The following is a 25971-nucleotide window of genomic DNA, read 5'->3' on the forward strand; positions in this document are numbered from 1 at the left end:
CAACATTTGCCACTTGAAAAGGAACCACAGTGTTTTTTCAATATGGATATGTGACCCTTGGTGATCACTGAAATAGCCAATTCCTTCCTACACTGTATCCTGGCTCAGATATGATTGATTTTAGATTTACATCTCGCTGCTGCTCCCCACACGCCCACACTATTAGAATCTGTTTCACATCTCACATGGATCTGTTTAAGAGCAACAGTAATCCCCACTGTTAAAAAAAAAACAGTATCAGTCTCGGTTTAATGTGCAGTCTGATTATTAATTCAATGCAAATAAAACCAGTTCACAGGTTTTCACCTTAGAATTGCACTATAAGCAAAAGATCTTCACAGGATCTGTAACACATTTAACCGTGACAGTTAATGTAGTGAAAGCCCGTGGAAATGTAAACTGTTCGGTATGATGTTGAAATGTTGCCTAGCTGTAGATGTAGAACTGCATTTGTCCTCTTTTATATGCATCTGTTTTCCTCTTTTTATGAGCATTTTAGTTCCTTTATCAGCAGTTATGGGTAATCAGCTTTCAACTGCAAATGTTCATAGCAGGTTTCAGATTAAAGCACATCATTTTATTTAGATGTGAATAAGAAAAGGTCATGGTCTTGATTCAGTCAGTCAATCTAAGAGCAGCAGCAAATGTTAGACTGAAAGACAGTGATATAACAGGCCGAGAGTAATCCGCTGTGCCGTTCTTATAAAGTAGAGGACAATAGTGCCACCTAGTGGAAAAAATATTCCTTGGGTTAAATTATTAAGAATGCATATTCTTAACCAAATCTAATAGTAATGACAAACCCTGTACACTTGAAAAATGACAAAAAAAAAAAAAAAGAAAACAGTTTGAAGCGTTAAATCTATATTTATTTTTTTTTTTTATAAAAATCACACTCACAACACTGCCAGTATAAAATATTGCTCAGGGAAAGGCACTATGGGGAAACATTTTTAAATAATAATAAATCACTAGAACAGTTCATTCTGGGTACCAACTCACATTGGACCCCATTTTTGAAATGCAAGAATTACAGAATATTAAATTAATACATGTTGTAAAAATACAGTACAGTGGTAAAGAAGCAGGTCCTGGTGTGAACACTTGTATTACTTGAGACCTCTTTCATGGACAGTTTTTTATCATTAAAACAACTAAATGAAGAGATGATGCCTTGACATTTAATCTAAAAAAAATGTTAATAAAGACAATATTTAAAAGTAAAATAGATCCACATGTGCAACCCATGGTGGATTTTCAGTGGCAAAAAAATCTTTTTTATATCTGCATTGCACACAAAGCCAGCCTTAAACCTTACACTGTGGCAAAATAGAATTTGTACATTAAAACATTAAGATGAAAAAAAGATATATATGTGTGAAATCAGCAGCTCAGAGACAAAAAAAAAAAAAAAAAAAAAAAAAACAATAAAATAAATATAGACTGATACAATTAATTTTAAAAAATGCACTCCGGCCTCTTCTGCTCATTGAACAAAATCAGTTTTACAGTCACTCAGTGATGGCCCATACCACCAAGCAGCATATAATCTAGATGTTGTGGATTTGATATTTATTTTATTTAGATGATATGCTGGTCCTTGGTATAGGATATGACAGTTCGGATCTTGCTTTTTTGGGGTGAAAGTGTAGCTGGTCTTGCATGTGAATCATGTTTTTATGATGAAGGATGGTTAAAGAGGCTGACACCAGTGATGGCTCATCCAGAGGAGACAGTGAGAGGTAAACTTCTTTTTGGCTACAAGCTGTTCTGTACAGATAAAAGGCGCTTCTTTCATTGGTTTTAAATTTGCATTGAATTACTATTCTTAACACTGAGGAGTTTTCTACAAAAAGTGCATCCCTCTGTGCCATGAAGATCATGGCAAATACAGACCCTCAGAGAGGGAGAGGGATTTAAAAAGAAAAAAAAAAAAAAAAAAAAAAACCTCAAGCACATGTGCACAATATAAAACCCTTAACACACCGTAAACATAGTTACGTATAAATAAATAAGTCCAGGAGTTCACATTCATTCATCCTTTCAGTTTTTTGTTCACATTTGGCAGTTTCAGATTTGGTTTACAGCTTGTCTCAGAAGGTCCAGGTCCCTCCGTGGTGATAGGTCAGGCTGTGTGCATGTGTACTCCTCCAGTGACCTGGGAATGAAGCGCTCCTGAAGGCCCAGGACCTCCTCCCCTTGACTTGACAGGAGGGTGACCCAGGGGTGTGGAGACTGGGCACCATGAAGGCCGAAGAAAGCCAGGCTCTCTATGGAGAGGGGAGGTGATTGTCAGAACAGAGATAGGAAAGACTTTAGGGCACTATTTACACCGGCACTTCACTCTCAGCGTGGGTCTTGTTCACTAGTGTAAGGTCACAGATGTTCTCAGGATTCACATCAGTAGGTAAAACCAGGAAAGACCCACTTGCTAGTTATATGCATCATGAAGAAAGTTTCTGTGCCTGTCTATAAATCAGATCTGCAAAGATCATATTAAATTAAAGGGATGTAGTAGCCTAGTGGGATGACCACTCGCTAATGAACCAGAAGACCACAAAGGTCACTGTAACTGATTCTGTAAGTCTTGATAAAAATGCCATAAATTCTTTTTTTTTTTTTTTTTATTCTTTCTATGTATGTAAATCCTGATGACTCCTTAGTCCATACAAAGCCCACTATTTGATTTAGATGATATGCTGGTCAAGGCAATGGTAGCCTCGTGGTTAAGGACTCCCGATCCACCAAGGTGCCACTGAGCAAAGCACCGTCCCCACACACTGCTCCCATCCCATGATCAATGTACCTTTCTTTTGAAGGTCGGCCACTTTGGCTGCTCCCAGAGGCACCAAGAACTGAGCGATACCAGCAATTCCATCCGGCCGTCCCCTCGTTCCAATGAGACAAACGGATCTGAGAAACAGGACTAGATCACTGAGACTGGCCAATAGCACTCACAATATACCCATATATAATATACGACTAGCAATATTTGGACAATTGTACTGGTACTACCTAAAACTATAGGTTTCTTCAAATTAAATACAGAGCACATGTCTTTAGAAATAGGAAATGCTCCAACCTCTATTTCAGTAGCAGTAGCTGCAAGGTTTTATATCCAATTCAATCTGTTTTAATCCCTTTCCACTTCCATGACCCTTAAATTCTTATAAAGCCATTTACCTCCCAAACACAAACACTAAACCCTCCCCTCTGTACCTCTTTGGTATTCCAGTTTTCAGATACTGCTCCATGCTAGAATCCAGCTTGGGAAAAAACGAGTTCTTAGTGACTTTGCCAGAGCAGGCGTCCAGTGTTACCACCAAGAAGCCAGTCTGGGTCAGAAGAAACCTCTCTGCTTCAACCTGACAGAAGCACATTACACAAAAACAATGACATACCATATATGATTTTTTTTCAAAAAGTGAAAGTGAAGTGATTGTCATTGTGAAACACTGCAGCACAGCATACGGTGACACAATGAAATGTGTCCTCTGTATGTAACCATCACCCTTGGTGAGCAGTGGGCCTTCTGATTATGGGGCCGCTTCCTTAACCGCTAGGCCACCACTGCACCACTAATGACCATTAAGAGAGATACTTAATAACCAGCATGACATAAGTTATTAAACTTATGATTGATTGACTTGCTGATATTACCAGTGTAGTGCTGATGTTACCAGGGCAGTGTACTCACAGCTATGAAGGACTCAGTCTCGCCATTTCGTTCTTCTTTGGTGCTGAGGGACTTAATCTGTACCAGGAGGTAGGAGTTCCAGGGGTCGCTGGTGAACACAGACTGACAAGAAGAGAAAACTGCTCAGTTTGAGCACATTATGATTCATGACATTTACCAGGTGTGCAAATGAATGGTACATTAATTAATCATTACAATTTGTAACATTTCTAAGAACATTTCCAAAACCAGAACTCATGCAGGGCAGTTCGCTTCAAGGCTTCAAGCCTCCGAGTTTGTGAGTTTGAATCCCGGCTCGGACCCAGTGTTAGTGTGGGTTTCCTCCAGGTTCTCTGGTTTCCTCACGCTGTACACTAGGTCACTTGGTGACTGAACTCTCTGTAGGTGCGAGTGTGTGTGTGTGTGTGTGTGTGTGTGTGTGTGTGTGTGTGTGTGTGAGAAGGCACCCTGCCCTGTCGTGTGCCCAGTGTCCTCGGATGGGCTCTGGCAGCCATAACCCACATAGGACTAACTGGCTATGGAAAGTGGGTGGGTGAGAATTTGTATTATGGTGAGTGTTACCTTTGAAGCCCCACAGTCCTCCCAAGGGGCTGAGATGTATGCTGGCATGGGCAGAACCGCTGTGGGGGGCTTGCTGTACTTCGGGTAGGTTTTGGCTGTGCAGTTGCATGTCTGTTTTGTGTGTGTAGTGACCGTGATCTTCACCCGCTCACAGCCCCTGCTGGAACAGTAGCTGTGTCCATGTCTGCCATGCCTCGCCCTGAGATACAGCCACAGGAGTCTGGGACAAGACAGGACAGAGTCAATTTCAATGACTGTTGCAGCTAGGACAACCCTTTAAGTTGACATGTATTGATCAAAAATACCGATAGGGCAAGAAAGGTGCTTTAGATTTCTTACCCAGAATCACGATCAAAAAAGTATTTTCTGTCCAAAGGACGTTTTTCCAAGTCAGACAAAGAAGATAATGGCCCGTAGTCCTCAATGTTAAAGTAGAAGTTGTTCTGGCGATCATTAATGTCAGACATGATCTGGAAGGTGGAGTCATTTGGGTAGCATAGACCAACAAGGACCCAGTCACCCCTGGACAAGCACATAAACACAAAGATTATTCATCATTATTAAATGTCCAACCAGGTCTAATATGTGAATAACAGGCTAATATGTGAATTGCTTATGTTTACTTCAGTACTTTTATAATAGTTCACATTTCAAATTTTGCCATAATTTGAGAAGTGTCATGATCTTACAATCGGTAGATAATGTTTCAATTCTTGAAAAAGAAGGGATGTCTGTTTCTATCCTTATGGTACTTTTCATGTCACAGTGGTTAAAAAAAAAAAGTAAGTATACCCTTCAGTCCGACTTACAGATCAAAGTTAATGAGAGACAGGACAGTCTCTCTGGGTGCTGGTCCACTCCAGTGGAAGGTGTAGCTCTTGGACATCAAGAGGACAGGCTGGTACTGCTGTGTTGGGGCCCCCTGGCTGTTGATGCCCCTCAGGACCAAGGGTCTGTTAGAGTACTCATCAGGGTGGATGGACAGGGTAAGGCTGGGGGCACCCTGGCTCTGAATATATACCTTTATGGGTAAAGCAGGGTTGTTCAGTTTACACATTTATAAATCTCGTTGTCCATTAAAATAATATGCATAAATGCTCATTTACGCTAATTTACACCATTTACAGTTTTCCAGATGCCCTTATCCGGAGCGACTTACAGGGACAGTCCCCCTGGAGACACTCACGGTTAAGTATAAGTGGGGTCTGAACCTGTGGGTTTGTGTTACACCCTAGGCAACTAACACTCCAATTATTTGAACTTTGTCAATGACCGTTTCTTTTTCATTCTGTATTAGTTTCTTTTCAGATCTCATATATGAACACAATTTTCTTTAAGATATTGTGGCTTTAAATGCAAAATATTACCAAAATATTATTATACCAAAAGACATTATTATACCTGAGAATAGCGCCCACTGCAGACCACCGCATTCCACTGTGTGATGTTGACACAGCTAGGATGCTGGATAAGGAAGTTGTCCGCCCTCCCCACATAGGTGTCTGGGTAGCCGGACACTGAGCCGTCCAGGTCATGGAAGATTGAATTCTTATCCCCGTCCAGGTCGTTTTCCTCGAACCACTGACCTGGCTTTCCGAAAAACGCCTTCAGGCTCACCTGCAGGAACAGACAGCAGTCTGGACCCTGAGCAACTAAGAAGATGACATCACAGTTGGTGCTGGAGCAGGGCTCAGAAGAAATGCATATTCAGCATGTGGCTGTGATTATTCTGGTTTTGATGTTGGGTAAAGACATTATGTAAATTTTGTTGTCTAAATTTAATTGTAGGTCAGGCACAGTTCTAATATAATGAAAATGGCAAAGGTTTTGATTTTATAATACACAAACACCTTCTGTCCGTTTCACAGTCATAAACTACTGAAAACTTCGACCACAGACGCTTCTCCAGCAGGAACTTAAGTACAGAGGACACAACTGTGAGGTGGCGAACAACATCTGCTTTCCTCTCCAACAGGCATAGCCTGGAGCATTCTCATCAGAGTAAATTACATTGGCTTCAAAAGGACGACAGGAAAAACAAGAGAGAATAAATGAGAAGGCTGTGAAGTTAATTGAGAGCTCTCTGCAAGAGCCAGACTATCTCTTGCTTCACAATAGCTGCTTTATGTGACACTGAACTGTAAATCCCAGGGTGACCTCTGCAACGGACGGCTTCTACACAAAGGCTCGCAGCTCAAGGCTGCCGTAAGTGGACCAGGAAAATCCTGCATTGTGCTCCCAAGTCATTCCAAGTAGGGCAGCAGGGTGTGCATTGCACAATGGGGCCATGAGTACTAATCCCTTTTTTAATTTCTGGCTTTAAGCATTTAGTTCATCCTCACATGCTGCTGTTTTTGTGTTGTACTCACACTCTGCATGAAGCGCAGGGAGGACAGGTTGTTTCGGGGAGTCAGCTGCCAGGTATTCTTCAGGTTGAAGCCCACAGCACTGGTGTAGCGCTCCGAGGTAGGGGCAAAGTTCTTAAATGTGCTTTTCTTCAGCCGCACAGGGCCATCATAGATCTGAAACCCCCTGATGGGGAACGTCCTGACAAGAGCAGAAACCAGAAAACCGTGAGCAGCAGAACGTGAAGTGTCGTTACAGTTCTGCTCCATGAGGTGATGTTAGATTGCCCACAGAGCTGTAAATCATCAGAACAGTTGATTCTTATTAGCAGGGAGTGACTAAATGACAGGCAATTAAGGAGCTGTTTAATTTGAAACAATTAAAATCATTAAGTCAGATCATTTTCATTGCTACAGATTTGTGAAAAGTGTCAATAATATTCTCCCAGATGAATAAACTAATATGTAATATGTGCTGCAGTGGGTATGGTCCAGAAGATCCCAGTGCTCAGTTATATCATGGATCAATGTCAATGTGACAATCACTTTTTAAATTTTGCTGCATGAAGTAATGAAAATAAATTGGGTGTAGGGGCTCATTCCCAAAAGAGCAGCCATCAGTCTCAGTGAAATATGTACTAATTATCTGACTAGTGACAGATTGTCTGTCAAGTTTTGTCAGGGTGGAACCCCCTCAAATGCGTTGTGGTCAGAAATCTCCCCGGACTCACAATAAAGAACCGCCTGTTTTCACCAGATTAATGAAGGATACTTCAATGGGGAAGGGATTATAACTACTAACACTAAACTATCCAGCATCCCTGATTACCAACACCCTTCACAGCACCTCGCTTACATCTTCAACAAGATCCTCCTACCCCAGCTGGAGATATCGCCTGTTCACATGAAAATTATTGATGTGCTGCTCATGTGCTGAATAATGTTTCGTCCACACCCCCAACAAGTCTTCTCTGAATTTTGCGTAAACACCCTGAGCAGAGCGATTTACGATCAGTAGGGACAGGGACAGTCCCCCTGGAGGCACTCAGGGTTAAGAATCTTTTCTCGGGGACCCAAAGGTAGTAAGAGGGTTTCAGCTGAAATGGGGTAACACTGGACACCCCTTTCAACAGTACTTATACTATCAATAACAATTCCAGCTGTGATTTTGAGGATCAATGTCACTTGTCTGACACTTTGTGGCATGCTGGCTTCAATAGGACAAGAAGTACAATCTTGATTACCGAACAACACAGATCAAGAATGTTCGATTTATGTCAACACAAGGAATATTTATAGTTGTCAATAACGTCCCATTAACGCCTGGCAGAAAAAGTTGTCGGTTTCTTACCTGTTCCTTGGTAGCGTCCTGTTCTTCCCATCCACGCCCCCCAGTCCCCAGTATTTGTTCTGGCCACCACTGGTACCACGGTTCCGGCTTTCCCCCACAAAAAGAGACTCAGAAACCTCCTGACTGGAGCCCTCATCTTTAGGGTAGCTTCCATCACTGATAGGTGGAGAGAGAGTAGGGTAAGATTATTAAATCATTTGTTTTCTTTAATTATACACTGATTAAAAAAAAACTTTTACAGACACAGATTAAAAACTAAATCCTCTCAAAAAGTTTCAAACTAGATATACATGAGATCAGAGATAAACTAGTATCAAAATATCTGAAAGACTAAGCCAAATATGTCTATTTAAGAATGTAATTTTTCAAGAAATTATCCTTAAACAGAACCAATACCAAACACACCAAGCAAACAGTTCATAAAAGGCAAGAAAAAAAAGAGGGTGCAGATCAATATGCAATTACCTTGCAAATGACAAGCCCACACCGTTATCAGCAAACCTGTTGTGAAAAGATTATTTTGGTATATTTGACATGTTTGGGGTCTAACAATTTTATGGAGAGATAAAACTTGTGCTCCACATCAGTGAATATAATATGCCCAACAGACTTAAACCTTAGGTACATACACGCTACAACAAAAAAAGAAAAACAAAGCTGTACTTTTAATCAGACTTTCTCTTTAAATTTGAGCTTTAGTATAAGGGTTGATAGTTACTTGAGAAGTAAGCCCATAAAGTAGTTTATGACTGAAGGTTATTCCAAGTCACAGAAGCACAAAAAAGCAGGAGCTCCCCCTCTCACCCGGAGTTCTGGATGATGATGTCACCACCGCGGATCCAGGCCCCCAAGTCATTGTTCTTGTAGGAGATGAGCGTGTCAATGACTGCTGCCACCCGTGGTCTGTGTGGATCCGAGTTCTCGTGTGGCCGGAACCTGGAACAGAAAAGAGTTCAGAGTTACGTTGCCCACGAGCTCTTTCCTCTCTCTCTCTCTCTCACACACACACACACACACACACACACACACACACACACACACACACACACAGGGTGGTGGCTTAAACTCTTTTCCATGTAGTTAACTTTCCTTTAGAGCCTGTGCAATGGAGACACATTTTTTTTCAGTCTGAAAATGGCATAGTGGTGCCAGTCACATGTAAACTAGCAACACTACAAAAGGAGAGGAGAAAAAAAAATGATATTTGAGCTGACCTGGCATTGTTTTGCAGGCACAGGTATTCACGTGGGTCTGCCCTGCTTGCGTTGGTTGTCTTCACCCCCTTATCAATAAAGAGCCCAGCCTAGCAGATGGGTTATAAACAATGACTGTACAGTCCAGTGGCATAACTACACTATATAATTACAGTTCATGAGTATGACAGTGTTTTGATGCAATTCATGATGTAGTCAATGTGACCTTACTCGCTGTTCTGCTCATACAGGACAAAGGGCTTGATTCAGTTCTACTAGACCATCCAGCTATTAAGTTCCAGAAACAGGAGGTTGATTGTATAGGTAGTGTGTGTGTGTGTGTGTATTGTAAGGATAATTCCAAGAATACAGCTTTTGTACATAAAGACAAACAATACAACCCCCCACTTGCAGAGGAAGCATAAATCTGATTTTACTGTAAATACAATGTCCTAAAATTGGCCATTGGTTCCATCCATTAACTGCTGTTGACTGAGCTGGTATTTGCTGACTGACCTTGAAGTTGGAATGAACACGGTTGTTGTAGAAAATTCCCATGGGCGTGAGCTCAGCTCTTGTCTCTGGAACCAGCCCGTGAGACTCTCCCGTGGACGCACTGTGGAAAACATACCAGATGCCTGCATCCTGAGAGAGAAAGAGAGACAGAGTAAAATTTATAAACCTCATAACTGGCTTGGCCTGGACATCAGAACCTGCTCAATTTGGGATTTAATGCAGCATTTAAAAAGCCAGTGCTTTCATCTGTTTGCACAATTTTTTTCCAGATCAGTGATGCCAGACAAAAAGCACAATAACTGAAGAATCTATATCAGATAAAATAATATTCATTGAAGACATTGACCTGTAGCGGGGAGATTCAGATTACCCCCTGCTTGATTATCTCATGGGGAGAGAAATATTTTGATCTTTTTGAACAATTCTAAGAAACTGATGCACACACTGTACCAGGTCACAATGTCTAGTTGTTTCCTTATAAGCAGGTCTCTGACAACCTGAATATTTATAATATATACAATTTATTAAGAGCTGAGGCATTTAGGAGAACTTCTAAAGAACACTAAGACTCATGAAATACAACTATGACAGTATGAATGTCAGTGTTGTGTTTTTCACCCATTACTTCAATTTCCACTAATTAACACAATTCAATGTCTATTCCTGATGCGTCATCCATCAATCAAGTGGTTGCCATGTTAATGGTATCCTCTGCTTTGTGAATCTTTCTTTTTGGCTCTGAAAATACTTTATTGATTCTTCTTTTTATATACTGCTGTTACAGATAAGATACATTTTATAGATAATACATAGTACAGGTTGCAGTAGTAACAGAATTGGTTATGTTAAGAGACTAAACCAAGTAATTTCAAAATGTTTCCTACCTTCAATATGACTAATAATCTGAACAAGTGTTTTGGAAAAACAAACACATTGCTCATGAGAGCACACTATTAAAAGTAATACTTTATTGGAGCACCTTTTAATGCAATTACAGTTTTCTACACTGCATATGGTAAGGTAAGAGATTACTGCCTCACCTGAGACCCAGCAGCAGCGTTGCTGATCAGGTTATTGTTGGGGTTGGCAATCCAGAATGTAGACACCGCCCTTAAAACCAGACACACAGCTGTCACTACATTTCATTCAAAACATTAATCCACAGTAAATGAACATACAGAAGCAATTGTGCACAATCAAATCACGGTGTGTGGGTCCAAAAACACACTCAGTAGTGCAGAAGATTGAGATATCTTGGGGTAAACTAATAAAGACGGAGACAAAGAAACAACACAACCAATCCAGCCCCTGATCCTCAAAAGTCCACTGAGCACAGCAGAGCTGGGTAGAGATCTACAGATAAGGAGCACGGCCCTTACGAAAAGCCTCCTGTGAACCCTGAGTGCTTTATCAGGAAGAGGGTGTAGGCTTTTGCATGGATAAGACCAGGCTCCTATCTATAAGCCTGAGGAAATGAGTCTTGGCCCTTGGGTCTTGTTATCGGGGCTCAGTGCACTCAGTGCAACCGAATGAAGGGAGTACATAAAACTGAGCTATATCAAAACAACAACAACATGACAAATCTCACTGGGTGACTAATCCAGTGCGGTTTCACGACCATTGATTTCTGAAACATTCTTCTGTGTGCATACCAATTATTTCCCCCGTTTATCCTGCAGACATGATTCTGCAAGTTCTTTTAAGCATGTACTGCATTTACATTTACAGCATTTGGCAGACCTCCTTATCCAGTGCGACTTACATAAGGGATTTAAAATATCAATCATTTTGATCCCGATCTGTAAATACCATTAACTCAGATATATGTAAGAGCTCTTTTAATCTAAGTATTTCCTTATTATCTTGCATTTGAAGATCTTTAGTGACTGAGCAGTTCATTCCACCACCTAGGAGCCAAGACAGAGAAGAGTCTAGATGAATGCTTTCCAAAGTACCATGGGAGTTTGTACCAGTGGAGCAGTGCTGGAGGAGCTATAGGAGGACAGTGGAGGAACCTAGCAGTAGAGTGGCAAGGGAGAATTTGTAAAAACGTTGATAACAGGTCGTGCTGCAGCGTTCTGGATCAGCTGAAGAGGTCGAGGAGTGCCAGCCAGGAGTGAGTTACAGTAGACTAGTTTGGATATGACCAGAGAAAAATTGACAAATCCTTCTATTGCTGTAGAGAAGGAAAACACACAAACGAATTGGCAAGGTGGGATGAGTAGGAGAGGAAATCGTCCATGGTTCCAAGGTTGTGTAGTGACAGGAGAAAGTGCAAAGGTGCAAAAGGAGAACAGAAGAGGGACAAATACTGAGTCTTGAGGATCCCCATTAGAGCGCTTTCAAGGAGCAGATATGGATTCCTTCCAGGTCACCTGATAAGATCCATCATCCAGGTAGGAAGACTCCAAGACTCTAAGGATGATCAGGAGTGTCTTGTAGTTGACAGTCAAATGCTGCTGAACGGTCCAAAAAGATTAGGACTGAATACAATTTTGCTGATCTAGCAGCATGTAGATTTCCTGGAACGACCAGAAGGGCAGTCTCTGTGAGGCCGTTTTGAAACCAGACTGATTTAAGTCCTGAAAGAGGTTGTTCTGAGTAAGGAAGTGAGAACAGTAGTGTTTTTTAGGATTTGTAAGATTATAGGATTTTAGAAGAGCGACTGGAGGTGAATTTCTTAATGGAAAGATTCTAGCTTTTTGGAAGGCTGCTGGAATGAAACCAGATGCTATGGACATATTAATCATGGACGTGATTAAGGGGAGGAGGTCATGAGAAATACACTTAAGTAAGGTGTAAGGAATGGGTCCAGTGAACAGGTGGTTGGGTTGGATGGATTGAGGAGTTGTAGGATCTCAGCTGATGTCAGAACATAGAAGTGTTCCAATGAAGAGCAAGGGGAATCCTGGGTATATACTATAGGTGGATCCGTGGTAATTGACGGATGTGTTTCTTTCTTTTAAAAAAGTTGGAAAGTCTTCTGTGATTAAAGAGGATGGAGTAGTTGGTTTTCGTAGGGAAGTAAACATTTGTTTTTTGTTTGTAATTTGATATTGGATGCAAAAATCAAATAAATTCTGGTAAAATCAGTTTCTTTGCAGAAGTTACTTTTCATTAAAACCTTTTTGAAGATGACAATATAATGACTGTGATTATATAATAGCTGTGATTTCCTCCATTTCCTTTCTGTTGCTCATAGCTCACTATGATTGCTATGTAGGGAATTTGAAAACCAAGGAGCAGGAGGACAAGCCCTTCTGGGATTGGATGATAGAGGATTTGGATACTGTACTGTTACTATAAATTCACATTATGAGGTCTATCAGTTTGTTGAAAATGGCCAAGCAACTGGTATCTAAATCACAAAAATGTAGAAGAATTGGTGTGTCAGAATGACCCTTACTTGCACTCCATGCTGGGATTTGGTAGGTAGTTCTGGTACACTTTGTCCAGAATGGTCTGGCACATGGTGTCATTACGGTCAGTGGGCAAGATGGTTCCTGGTCTTGTCACAAGGCCAAGGTTGTGGAAGAACGTGTTCCTCTGTTCAATGCCATCCTCCAGGAAAAAACAGTGGCCCAGAGTGTCGTAGCCAACTGTGTCCCTTATCTAGGACAGGAAATTTCATAGGATGTTGTGAAATCACTGCATTGTGAATAACTGGCACAACAGCAGATTACGATGGAAAATTTCAATTTCCCACCATCCCTCACCAGCAGGCCATTGGTGCCATGGACAGTCACACAGCGGGAGAAGCAATGGTGGATGGACAGAGCTTCGATATAGGTTGGGGGGTTATAACCCCCCCTCTCATCCACATCACCACAGAGGTGGAAATGAACTGGGTAACTGCCCAGAACCTGCTGTCCCATCTGCTTCAGCTCCACATGGGACAGATGAACAGAGGAGAAGTTTCCCAGGATCTTTAAAGAAGAAAAGCGTGAATTACATCACTTCTGAGGAATGGCATTCGAGGAGAATCCCACAATATGATCTGATTTCGATATACACAATAACAATGATAAATCACTGCTAATTCTATATTAAAGAAGAGTTGTCTTCGATGCTATCCTGATTTATTCTGCTGAAAATGAAGGTTCAGCTACTATGCATGCGTACAGACCAGAAGGAAGGAGAGAAGTACATTATTGATTCCTGTGAAAGGAGAGAAAATTTAGCTGAAATAGCTAAATGCCTATTAAGGTCAAGATCACATGATTATATACATGTGCAATTATATGTTTTGAAATGTACTGAAATGTTGTGATTTATACACACACCACTTGACCACAGTCCCTGGACATCAGTACACCAATCACGGTAAGAACTGAACAGCACTGTACAACTGGGCAGCCACATGACAAATATTGAGCATTTACCAATAAATGCTACTGATAAAGACAGCACTGATTCACTGGAACAAGTCTCTATTCCCTGTAATTTTCATGTTCTATTGTAATGTAACTACAAAAACTTCACCATAACATGCACTTTTTAAGAAAAGTAGCTACAAAATATGGCCTTTTATGCTGCAACAATCTCCCCCCAAAAAATCTTGAAGGAACTGGATAATGTACCATGGAAGGTAACTTGATACCTCGCCATATCAATTTTTGTTCCACCTGTAACAAAATTTACACCACATTTACATCAGTATAAAGACAGGTAAATCTGGCACAATTTTTTTTTCCTACCAGCAAGATATCAGCCTATTTTATATGTGACTCATCTAAAGGTCCATCTACATCTGCAGACTGTCCATAGTGTGAAAGGTTAATTCAGTCATGTGTTTTGGCATTACAGATCACAGCTAATTTTATATTTATGGAAGGGTCTTCACTGAAAACAGCAATTTATGAACACGAGTGATCCGTTTTCCATAGAGAGAGACAAATACTGACCCTACTCCAGAGTAGCAACCAGAGCCTGGCAATGTGAGTTCTCAACATGATTACACAAGACAGGCTTTGGTTAAACACACACACACACACACACACACACACACACCTTGATATGGCCCCCAAAGGTATCATGGTTGAAGAACTGGCACCAGTTATTTCCATAGCAGGAGTTTTCCATCTCCCCATGGATAAGTATATTCCTGGAGAGCAGAGCCACTTCCGCCCGCATGTCCACCCCATCCAGCACCTCGCCCACGTGGGTGAACTGGGGCTTGCCTGGGTGTCAATAATCAGTGAGATGAACTTAGTCGCAAACCATGTCAACGTTTTATGAGACATTTTTTTACAAGTCCATGGAGCATACAGTCAGTTTAATTCACTTTCATCCTCAGTGATTTGCACATTACTCTGCCGTTCCAAGAAATGACAAAGACAACAGGATTGCAGCACACACAGAGGAAAAATGTTGGACAAAAGAAAGAAGAGACAAAGAGGAACGATCTTGTTATATCTGTAAGATGGAAATTATATTCTGTCTGACATAAAGCCAAGAACCATGTCATGACCTCACCTTGTATCCTGACCTGCCTCTTGGTACAGTGCGGGCAGGGGAGTAAGATGAACTCCTCCGCCTGGTGCATGGAGTAGTCAGTGCTGGCCACCACGATCCAGTCGCCCGGCTGCCAGCTGCCCACATCGTCCTGGAGGTTCAGCACCACTTGGTCTACAGCGTCCACCTGGAAGCCAGACACAGGAAACCCTGGTGGACGAACAGAACAAGTTAATATTCACAGAATGGTCTTAAAATTAACACGGAGATCTGTGAAAGAGAGAAGCGGAGGCGTGGAAACTTCTGGAATGTGGAACTTCCCGAGTTAATGACCAGGCAAAGTGAAATAGGGAGAGGCCAGAAACGCTGGAAACAACTCCAGACATTCCTGTAGCAATCGCCCACTCATGCACACATGATATGGATTGTCTCTGTTTTCATCCTGAACGTGGTGTTCTGGGATCAGGCGTACCATTTCTCCACTCGCTGTAGGCAGTGACTGAGAAGCGAACACCATCCACAGTGACAAAGTCTCGGCGAGCCAGCGCCTTCCCACCAGTGTCATGGTTCTCATGTTCCCTGGTGTCCTCTGTGCAAGAACCATTGCCTCCACCAACCACTGAGACCAGGGCCCACGCCTGCCTACAGAAAAACAGAAGGGAGGAGACATCGGACACTTTGGTAGTGAAGTCCTTTATACTATAGTTCCTTTAATGCAGATGTTATCTTAAAAGAAACATATAAGTGGAATATTAAAAGGTAAAATCCTAGCAAAACTGAAATGAAAAATGATTCATGTAGGAATATACAACCCCAAACCAGGAAAAGTTGGGACAGGGTGGAAAATGTGAATAAAAAAAAAATAAAGCAGTAATTCACAAAATTCCCTTAACTTTTATTTCATTGCAGACAGTAGGAACACAAAATATTTCATGTTTTTTTTTGGTCAACACCAACACCAGGAAATCACAGCTTTTATATAAATCACAGTCATTATATTGTCAACTTCAAAAATGGTTTTAATGAAAACATCCATTATTGCCATTCAGGCTTGCAACACATTCCAAAAAAGTTGGGGTGGGGGCAATTCAGGGGTAGTAATGAGGTATAATAACTAAATAATAACTAATAGATAAAACTGGTGACTGCAATCATGATTCGGTACAAAAGAAGCAGAGGAAAGGCCTTCTCCTTTAGGAGCAACGATGGGCAGAGGACTGCCAGTTTGCCACCAAGTGCAGGCAAAAATCATTGAAATGATGAAGAAAAATGTTTCGCAAAGAAAGATAGGAGGAGATTTGGGCATACCTCCCTCTACAGTCCATAACATAGTGAAAAGAATCAGGGAATCCGGAGAAATTACCATGCAAAGGCCAAGGGCGCAAGCCTAAACCGAACGTCCTTTATCTCCGAGCCCTCAGACGGCACTGCATTAAAAACAGTCATTCATCAATAAGTGATTTAACTGCGTGGGTTCAGGACGACTCCAGGAAGTCACTCTCAAGCACTTCGGTACCTGTGTCCATTGTGCAGTGGAAACGTGTATTGTGGTTACCAGACTGTCCAAAAGCCAGGATCTGTCATGGTATGTGGTTGTGTCAGTGCCTTCGGCAAAGGTAACTTGCACTTCTGCGATGGCACCATCAATGCTGAGCAGTATATCTCAGTTTTGGAGGAACAAATGCTGCCTTCAAGACTACGTCTTTTCCAGGGACGCCCATGGTATTTCAGCAGGACAATGACAAACCACATACTGCAGGCTTAACAAAAGGCATGGCTGCGTAAGAAGAGCCCTGATTTGTCTCCTATAGAGAAGGTTTGGCAGATTTTGAAACAAAAAATGCATCAACGAAGACCCCGTACTGTTACGCACCTAAAACATTGTTTGCAGGTAGAATGGGACAAACTAACGCCTGCAACACTTGATTTCTTCAATGCCTAAACGTCTTTTAAGTGTTGTTAATAGACAGGGTAACTGTACAAAGTGGTAAGTCCTGTACTGTCCCAACTTTTTTGGGAATGTGTTGCATCCTAAATGGCAAGAATGGATATTTATTTACAAATCAAATGATGCTGAAAAGGAAAAACATGAATTATTATGTTCATACTGTATGCAATTAAATACAATTTCAGGAAGATGTAGTACTTGCTTTATTCTTTTTTAATTAACATTTTCCACCCTGTCCCAACTTTTTCTGATTTGGGGTTGTGTGTGTGATTATAAAAAAAAAAAAAAAAAAAAAAAAAAAAAAAATTTTATATATATATATATATATATATATATATAAATTAATTAAAAAATATATTTTTATTTATAAAAAAAAATGGATCTGTACATAATTTAGTCATCTTTTTAAATGCATGATAAACATAATAAAACAGTTTTTGATTGCATGCTAGAGTAGATTTGCTTAGAAATCATTTTTCCAGCTTGTATTTACTACTATATTGACATTTTATGACTACATCTCTGAAAGAAGTTACAGGATTGTAATAGGACAAATAAAGACGAGCATTTAATTCAAATCAATTATGCCTGAAAAGGCAAGGCACAATAAAAGCCCCTGTAAAAACAGGCTTCTCACACTCAATCTCAGCAAGTTCATGTCTCCATTACTGACTCAGTATAGGATCTCTCCTGGGGCCTGATGCCTGCTGCTCCTATTTATTCCTCTGCAGAAGGATGACTCAAGTGTCTGCAGCTCATTTTCCCGACAGAAAAGCCCTGATGTACGCCTTTTATGGCTTGCCACAGTTGCTACTACGCTTGGTGCTACGGTCACATGATCACGCTTTGCATGATTAATATACTGTAAGAACAGGGGGAGGTGACTGGTGCATGCATCACTTCTTCCTTCACACATGCTGTTGCCTGATTGTGCATAATTCACTTCCTTCTCCACACACAAAAACAGGCCAAAAACAGCAGATTAAAGCAGAGGGTTGCATAATGTGCATGGCAATTTTAGAATTTTTCCAATGTTCTCCAAATAATCTACATTAATTGGTTTATTCGGCTATCAACAAAGAAAATAAAATATTTGAATGAATAATGAACATCTGATTCCTATTGTTGTAGGCAGCCCTACTCAAAAATATTCCAAATATAAGGAATTATTTGCCCTTTCAGGCATAAGATATGGCTCATCAGGGGCTATTTGATGTCCTGTGTCTTCAAAATGGTATTAATCTGTAGGAACAACATCTGACAACCATTTCACATTAAAATAGAACATAATTCAAAACCATTTAAAAGCATCTTTTGTGGGTAAATGAGACTTCATACAACATCTGAAGGTCGAGAGTGGCCTTTGGCCTCACAGTGAACGTGTTAAGACGTAAATAGTCAAGAGTACAAAATCAATTTCCACTTCAAAGAAAGGACTACTTCCTACCACCGTTACGTAAAGAGGAACCATCTGTGACCCGCCCTTCGCTCAGAGTAATAACTGTGTGCATTAAGTGAGGTTAAGGGTCGCTCCTTTTATCTGTCTTTATGGAACCTTGGTGGGCCATCCTCCTAGTTGGCTGGCTGGTCCAGTGAAACGTATTCAAGATGATAGGTAATGGGTCATTTCGAAGTTTAATATTACAGGTTTTAGTTGCAGCTGAATGGCATGGTTTTCAAACTGGGGCAAAGTTCAGCACTTCATGCTAGTGAGAGTGGAATTGGTATAAAGATTGAATATACTATAGAGCATAATTTGGTATTTTAGGCTTCAAGTGAGGGAAGCTGATAGGCTGCAGTACTGGCATGTTTTTAGAAAAACTTAATAAACTTAATAAGCAGAAAAAATTATTTGGTCTTCCATTCCAATACCAATAACAGTTCATTTTAGTGGGCTGGGCGGGTAGTTATACAATACATACTTCAGTCATCAGATCTGAAGTGAACACCTCTGCGAGATTTTCCATCAACTATATAGGGTGCCAGAGGACCCAGGTTCAAATCCCACTTACTACCATTGTGTCCCTGAGCAAGACACTTAACCCTAAGTTGCTCCAGGGGGGGATTGTCCCTGTAACTACTGATTGTAAGTCGCTCTGGATGAGAGCGTCTGATAAATGATAAATGAAACAACAGTTTTAAACACCAGGATGACAAAATTATGCTCATCCTTCCAGCAGAGTATAAGAGAATGGAGAATCTGTGACAATGACTAGAGACATGAACACTCTCCTGCTGATTTGTAGTGACCACATGTCCTGATTTTACATACAGTATCTATATGTGTGTGGGCACCGTGCCATTTTCAATTTAACCAAAGGCATTTGATTCCACCCACCCTTATTCTCTATGACGGTGCTCTTACTTTTGTACTTTCACAAAACATGTGACCTTGCACTTTTCGTCTTAAAAGTACAGGATGCTTCAGGGAGCGTTTAATCCACTGATATGGGGCTGTACTCATTTTGGTGGTCACTGGTCAGGTTAAGGTGAGTTCAGGCAGTGGCCGGATTTCCTGTAACTCCTCGCCATTTCCTGACTCTTCACAACCTAACCGCAGGATACAGATATGCAGTTGCCCATTATGTCAGCAGTTTTCAGTACCACATCACAGCACAATGCAAAAAATAAGGCTGCATGATGCAAAATTTTGATTGGTAAAATAGAAAAAAAAAATTACTCTATTGCGTTCTACAATTCTTTTAGAACGTATTAAGTATGTTTTTTTTTTTTTTTTTTTTTTTGGGGGGGGGGGGGGGGGGTATTTGCAGAATGCCTGTGCGCTATTCACACTGCATGAAATGAGACATGCAGATATCAAAATATTTACAGTGGTCTGACTGCTCCAATATATTTGACCATGCGTCCAGGTACCATTACACAGCCCTGCTCCACACACACTGACTCTACAGAGAACGATCCAGAGTATTTTCACTGTGCAACTCGCAAAATATTTCACAGTTTGGGTTCCAGGCTGGGGTCCAGGCGGGAGGGCAGAGACGAGGTCATCGCAGGCCTTACGACAGCCCACCACCTCAAATATAAAGAAAAGGTCTAACGTAATATTCACCTTTACCTACCGTGTTCCCCATCTGTAATTAAGAATGAACGCATTCCAAAAACGGAGAGGTTTCAATAAGAGACAGACGCTGCAAATTACCGCTCGTTTTAAATAAACACCAAACTTTCCATTGAGCCGGAGAAGAGAAGGCTTCTGTATTCAGCTTCGTACAAGGGGCTTTACTGTATGTCAAATACAGGCCTTGCGCTTGAATGAGTGAGGCGAAAGACACAGTCTATTACCTGAATATTTTCCAATTTCAGGTAAATGTTAAATATACAAAGAAATAATAATAATAGTTCATGGGGAACTGAAGACCAAAATCACAATAACATGTTCCACAATGGCCATTTCTGTGGTGAGCAAAATCAAACTAAACTGCTTGAGTCACAGTCTGAATGAAGAACATATGTGCTTCACCCCACTGGAAGTTTGCACGGGGAACCTCATGATTACAAAGTCAGCCTTTTTGACACAAATCCTGGAAATTTGTCTACACAGCCTTACAGTAGTAGCTTTCCTGTTGGAACACCAGCATCGGAAAGACAGGAAGAAAGGCAGTCATAAATAAAAAAAAACAAAAAAAAAAACACACTTCTCAGAGCAAAGCAACAATATGAATAAATATTGTAATCCATGTAATATTATAAGGTTACTTCAGAGGATGTTTTTCAGTTTTTGTTCATGAATACTGTATGTAATAACTTTCTGTTTGCTTTGACTGTGCTCCTGCTAGAAAAGCAGAAACTGTCTGTTTCGTTGCCATCGTTGTTAGAAATAACAGTGTGCAACATTGCACACCCAACACCTAACTTGTCCACAGTGAGACGGTAATAAAGCAATCAGAATACAAGTCTTATTCTGGCGAACACCTATTATGCGAATACAACACACCCATGCCAAAATGACAGATTTTATAGCACTGATGATATTTTCATAAATGTGATTTTCATTATGATTAAATAGTGTTACCATCTCAAACTTCATATAATCATGATTCTATAATTCATTGATATTGTCATTCAATACATCACAAGTTGTATTTTACAACTTGTGGGGGAAAAAAAAAAAAAAAAAAAAAAAAGTGATTTCAGTCAATGATAATTCCATTGTTTTTGGTTATTTAACTCCCTCAGAGACTACAATTTCCTCTGTACTTCCTATTACATCGACTTCAAACAACACCTCTTACAGACTTCTGAGAAAACAAGAAAGGGACGTAGCATTTCGAAATCCATGTGGAAACTCACTTCTTCCCTCGGTGCCTAGTTTAAATGAAACGAGTCTCTGTGATTTAGCACATCCAGTCCCTAGAATAAAAAAACCGCTGATATGGACTTCACAGAACATATCCCCAAAATAAAGTAGAAATAAGGACAACTCCACGTTGTTTAATGTTGCTTGTTGTATTGCTAGAATGGAATGGAATTGAGTCGGTGAACGCCAGCGTGCAATGGACCAGTCATACATGTCTAACTGAACCGAAATATAAAGGTCGCCATTTTTTATTAGCTGAACTCAAAGATCTGAAACCTTCTCCTTCATGCACAAACGTTGTCAATAGTTGTCTAAATCTGTGTTACTGGCACTTCTACTTTGCCAAGATAATCCAAAGGAAAGTAGTGGGTCTTTTGTGCATGTAGAAAATGTCAAGTTGTAACCTTGGAATTCTTATCAAGTTCAGAAGTAAAGGACCTGACATCTGCACCGCAGAAATCCTATAATGCCAACAATCTCCTGCTGCCTGTGGTTGTTTACCTGTATCTGAGGTCCGTAATGAAGCTGCTGCCCAGCAGGCTCTGAATAGTCGTCTTCGTCTCGTCCATCAGGCTCTTCACGGCAGAGTCGCCGACAGCCAGGGCGACGATGAGGCCGGGCGGCAGGCTGCGCAGCAGATCAGTCAGCCGCTGGCTGTCATCGTGCGAGTCGTGGGTGTCAAACCTTTCTGAGTGGAGCTGAGCACCGGTGTCCTGGTCCACCACGCGTAAATTAATGCCCCGACTGAAGTTCCTCTGGAAAGCGTTGCCGCCGGTGGCCAGGCCAGAAGCAGGGACGGTGCGGGTCAGCAGCGTCCAGGAGAGCCTCTTGGCCCCGTGCAGCTCCAAGGTGCCTCCACCACGGACTCCCACAAACTTCCTGCCAAACGCTGGGACCTCCGCTGTGGACGTTTCATTTGAGCGTCCCACCAGGGTGATTGTGGCCTTAGAGCGGTAGCGGCACTTGGGAGCTCCAATATGGAGAGCCCCTCCATCTTCTATGAGGATGTGACGCAATCTCAGGCTGAGGTTTTTGGAGCCGCTGGAATCATCAGCAAACACAACCAGACCTGGAAAAAACAGACGTTCAAATAAAGGGGGGGAAGTATTGGCCTAGCGGACTCGTAATCGGAAGGTTGTGGATTCCCACCCTGAAGAGCCGTGGTGCTAAAACGGCCTTTCGTGGCTGTGATGGGTGATGGTTAAATACAGAGGACACGTTTCGTTGTGTCGACAGTGCTACGCTGTGTATTACGTGACTCACTTTTTCACTTTAATTAGCGACAAGGAAGTTCCTGGCTAGTGGTACATTTTCGTTTTTTAACTCATGGGGGATGTTCGCTAACATAGCACTTACAAGTTCATAATTCCAGAAGGTCCAACGATTGTTACAGCAGAGAACGCGAGGAGATGTACTCTGTGCCACGTTGCACGTGGGATAGGACGGGGGGGGGGGTTAAATAATCCAGAATAAGGAATGATCTAACACCCTATATAACATTTCCCTCTGCATTATACAGTCACTTCCATGTATCCAAAAGTACAACAGACTTTGCTCTAGACACACCTTCTATGACCAAGGACTGGAGTGTGGCGGACGAGTCCAACCGAAGCCTCTGCCCCTTCCGCACCACGACCGCTTGCTTTGGGTTGTGTCCTGGGCTCCACCCACTCAGCGATGGGTCTTGATCTGGGCAGTTTTCTGGCAAAGATTTTACACAGATACGGTCATGAGCTTACTGCGGTAGTAACTCATATAAGGAGTCCTCCAGAAAAGTCAATACTACGTTTTTTGCAACCATGTGATTCGCAGTTTATGCAACAGTGTGATTTGTATACTGATGTATACAATTTATTTTTTACACATTATAAATCATTACAATGGAATTGCCATTAAACTATTGAAAGTAAGTATTTCCTAACGAGAGTGAAAAATGACAACTTCCTTCCGGTCTATGTGCAGGACTAGCGGAAGGACTAGTGACTGGTGATGGCTACACTTATTGCTCAAATTTGCAGAAAGGTTGTGGAGGTTGGACAAAATTGCAAGTTCATGCAGAATTCACACAGGGATGATTGCACATGTTCAACATGCACACACACACACACACACACACACACACACACACACACAGTCTCACCATCCAGCACATCTCGTGAGGTGAGGCTGAGGACCACAATAAGACAAAGGAAGAAAGCAGCTGTGGCGACGCCCACACAGATAAATGAGTTCTTCGTCCTCCGCAGGCTCTGGGCACGCTCCCTCTGCTGACCCTCCTCTGAGAGGTTAAAGGTCACTGGGCCTGGAGGGGGCACGACGGAGGGCTTCAGTGGGGGCGGAGGTGCAGCTTTGGGAGGGGGTGGGGTGCGAAAGGGCACAATTCTTCCTGGGGCGTATCCCGGTGACCGGTGGCTGTTTCCGTTGGGTGGAGGCACAAACACAGGAATACGACCCGATCCATCACTGACCTGCATGATATTTTTTCAGCCACGTTCTGTGGGTCGGCAGGAGAAACAGAAAAAAGGACAAAATTGAGACTTGAATCCCTTTCCACCAGATTCCCATCAGTAACGTCACCAGGAGTTACCCAAATGCTACCTACTCAGTAAACACATAAAACCCCTGTTTGTGTGAAACACACACAGATACTCGTATTTCGCAAATAAAAGTGTTACATGGTAGTAGTAGTGGTGGTGGTGGTGGTAGCCTAGTGGGTAACACACTCGCCTATGAACCAGAAGATCCAGGTTCAAGTCGCTCTGGATAAGGGCGTCTGATAAATGCCGTAAATGTAAATTGCTCCATGAAGCCCAAGCCGTGCTGTCAGTGAGCAGGGACACACACACCATAATTTGTTGTCTCCTGTGTGGTTTTGTGGCTAAATGATGTCAGTGGATATTTGCACCTTTTAAAAACACGTGGCATCAATTAGGGTGACAGAACTGAGAGGCCTAAAAGATAAGTTCAGGGCCACTGCTGAAGAATATTCTGCAGCGTTTTCCTGTCCACTCCCATCTGCGCAATATGGAATATCATTTGCAGCCGGCAAAAACAGAAAAATCCATTAACCTGCACAGTATATTCTGTGTGTTAGCGAATAAAGTGAAATGTTTCTAAATAGCATGAAGCTCAAAAGAGAATCGTACCGCACGACCCCGAGCGCCTTCCTGATATCACACTACAATTTACTGTCAGCGTTGACGCACGGACGTTGCTAAAACAGACACAATGGGCCTTCAGTGACACTCGCTTGCTGCCATCAAAAAATCGTTTTAGCCATGATCCCGCTGCCGCTACTGTTGCTAGGCAACATCATTCTGGTATGTCAGCTAAGCAGGCAGCGGGCGGCTGTTCACTTCAGCCGTTAAAATAATTTAGGGTGGCGGTAACCTAGTAGGTGACACAAAGTTACTACCATTGTGTCCCCGAGCAAGACACTTAACCCTGAGTGTCTCCTGGGGGGGACTGTCCCTGTAACGACTGATTAAAAGTCGCTCTGGATAAGGGCGTCTGATAAACGCCGTAAATGTAATAGTAAAACGGGGTAAATAAGATAAAGTATTATGTATAGAGATGTAGTCAGGGGACCAATTAAAGTAGCCAATCACAGTGCAAAGTTGGACTTGTCATAACTGAATGAATGAGTGAATGAAAATGGGGGGACGCTTAAAACCCATCCATTCAGTGGACAATTAATTTAAAAAAAGCACACAACGGGACACAGGTGGGTGGATGGGGGGTCTTTTCAATCATGAAAGTTACAAAACAGCAGCATCTGTGGCACAGAAGCCCTCTACTTCATCACTTTAAACCCCCAACTCCCAACCCAGCAAAGACACGGAGCCTCGGCTGCATCGTAAACAGTCCTTTACACAACAGCGAACAGCAAAAACAGAGCAGCAATTCGGCGAAGGACGTTTAAAAAAAAAAAAAAAAAAAAAAAACGAACAACCGCTCGTATTAGCGAATAAAATAAAAACCAACAGTTGGAGAAGTTCAGCATCTTCGACGCGGTGAGCAGATCCAACGTGACGCGGCGCGTCCTCGTGTTGTGGATTCCAGCATGTCGCACCTCGGAGTAATAAATAAACCTGCGGGGGATTAAAAATGAACCAGAGGCGTAGCGCCCTCCTCTTCCTCCCGCTCCCGTGTGCTGTTGCCCGGGCGCCAATTCAACACCTTCGACCGAACGCAACACGTTACAACGTCGCGGGGTTTCTTTCTTTCTTTCTTTCCCTCTCTCTTTCTCTCGCTTCCTTTTGTGCCCTAGTTTGTCCGCCTTTCCACGCGTGTTCGTGTGGTGGAAGCGGTAAAAGTTGAAGAAAGTGCCGCGTTACCCCTCCGCCGGATCACTGTGTCCCTCCGCGGGCCATTCGCTCCGCGTCGCCTCGGCAGAACGTCGCCCGGGTCCGGCGCGGTCGAGCGCTTTTATACCTTCTCACATGGCGCTCCGGGTCGGGGGGCTGCGGCCGGCCAGCCCAGTCCCAGGCGCGGCCCGCGGAGGAAGTGAGATGGGACGCGGGCATTGGACGCGAGTGGGTCGAGGAGGGGCTTCCGACCTACCGACACGGTCGCAGGCGTTTCCTTT

The 25971-nt window shown here is 42.2% G+C and overlaps 1 protein-coding gene across 2 annotated transcripts; it reads right to left on the reverse strand.

Annotated features, from left to right (window-relative positions):
- Positions 1-854: 854 nt before the first annotated feature.
- cemip2 (cell migration inducing hyaluronidase 2) lies at positions 855-25882 on the reverse strand. 2 transcript variants are annotated; one of them, XM_028997035.1, is made up of 24 exons: positions 25721-25882; positions 23524-23877; positions 22950-23084; positions 21885-22452; positions 15590-15759; positions 15139-15327; positions 14674-14843; positions 13380-13589; positions 13070-13275; positions 10704-10773; positions 9664-9792; positions 9169-9257; positions 8759-8890; positions 8420-8455; positions 7955-8110; positions 6628-6805; positions 5660-5875; positions 5068-5279; positions 4598-4780; positions 4259-4478; positions 3698-3799; positions 3220-3365; positions 2807-2913; positions 855-2270 (listed from the first exon to the last, which is right to left on the reverse strand). In XM_028997035.1, exons 2-24 carry the CDS (start codon positions 23855-23857, stop codon positions 2071-2073), a joined length of 4158 nt encoding a protein of 1385 aa, XP_028852868.1. In that variant the 5' UTR covers positions 23858-23877; positions 25721-25882; the 3' UTR covers positions 855-2070. The 2 variants fall into 2 exon arrangements, with proteins under 2 accessions (XP_028852868.1, XP_028852870.1); XM_028997037.1 differs by lacking the exon at positions 25721-25882 and adding an exon at positions 25368-25475.
- Positions 25883-25971: the final 89 nt, after the last annotated feature.

This window comes from Denticeps clupeoides, chromosome 11 (assembly GCF_900700375.1).
Source record: "Denticeps clupeoides chromosome 11, fDenClu1.1, whole genome shotgun sequence".
NCBI classification, from domain to species: Eukaryota; Metazoa; Chordata; class Actinopteri; order Clupeiformes; family Denticipitidae; genus Denticeps; species Denticeps clupeoides.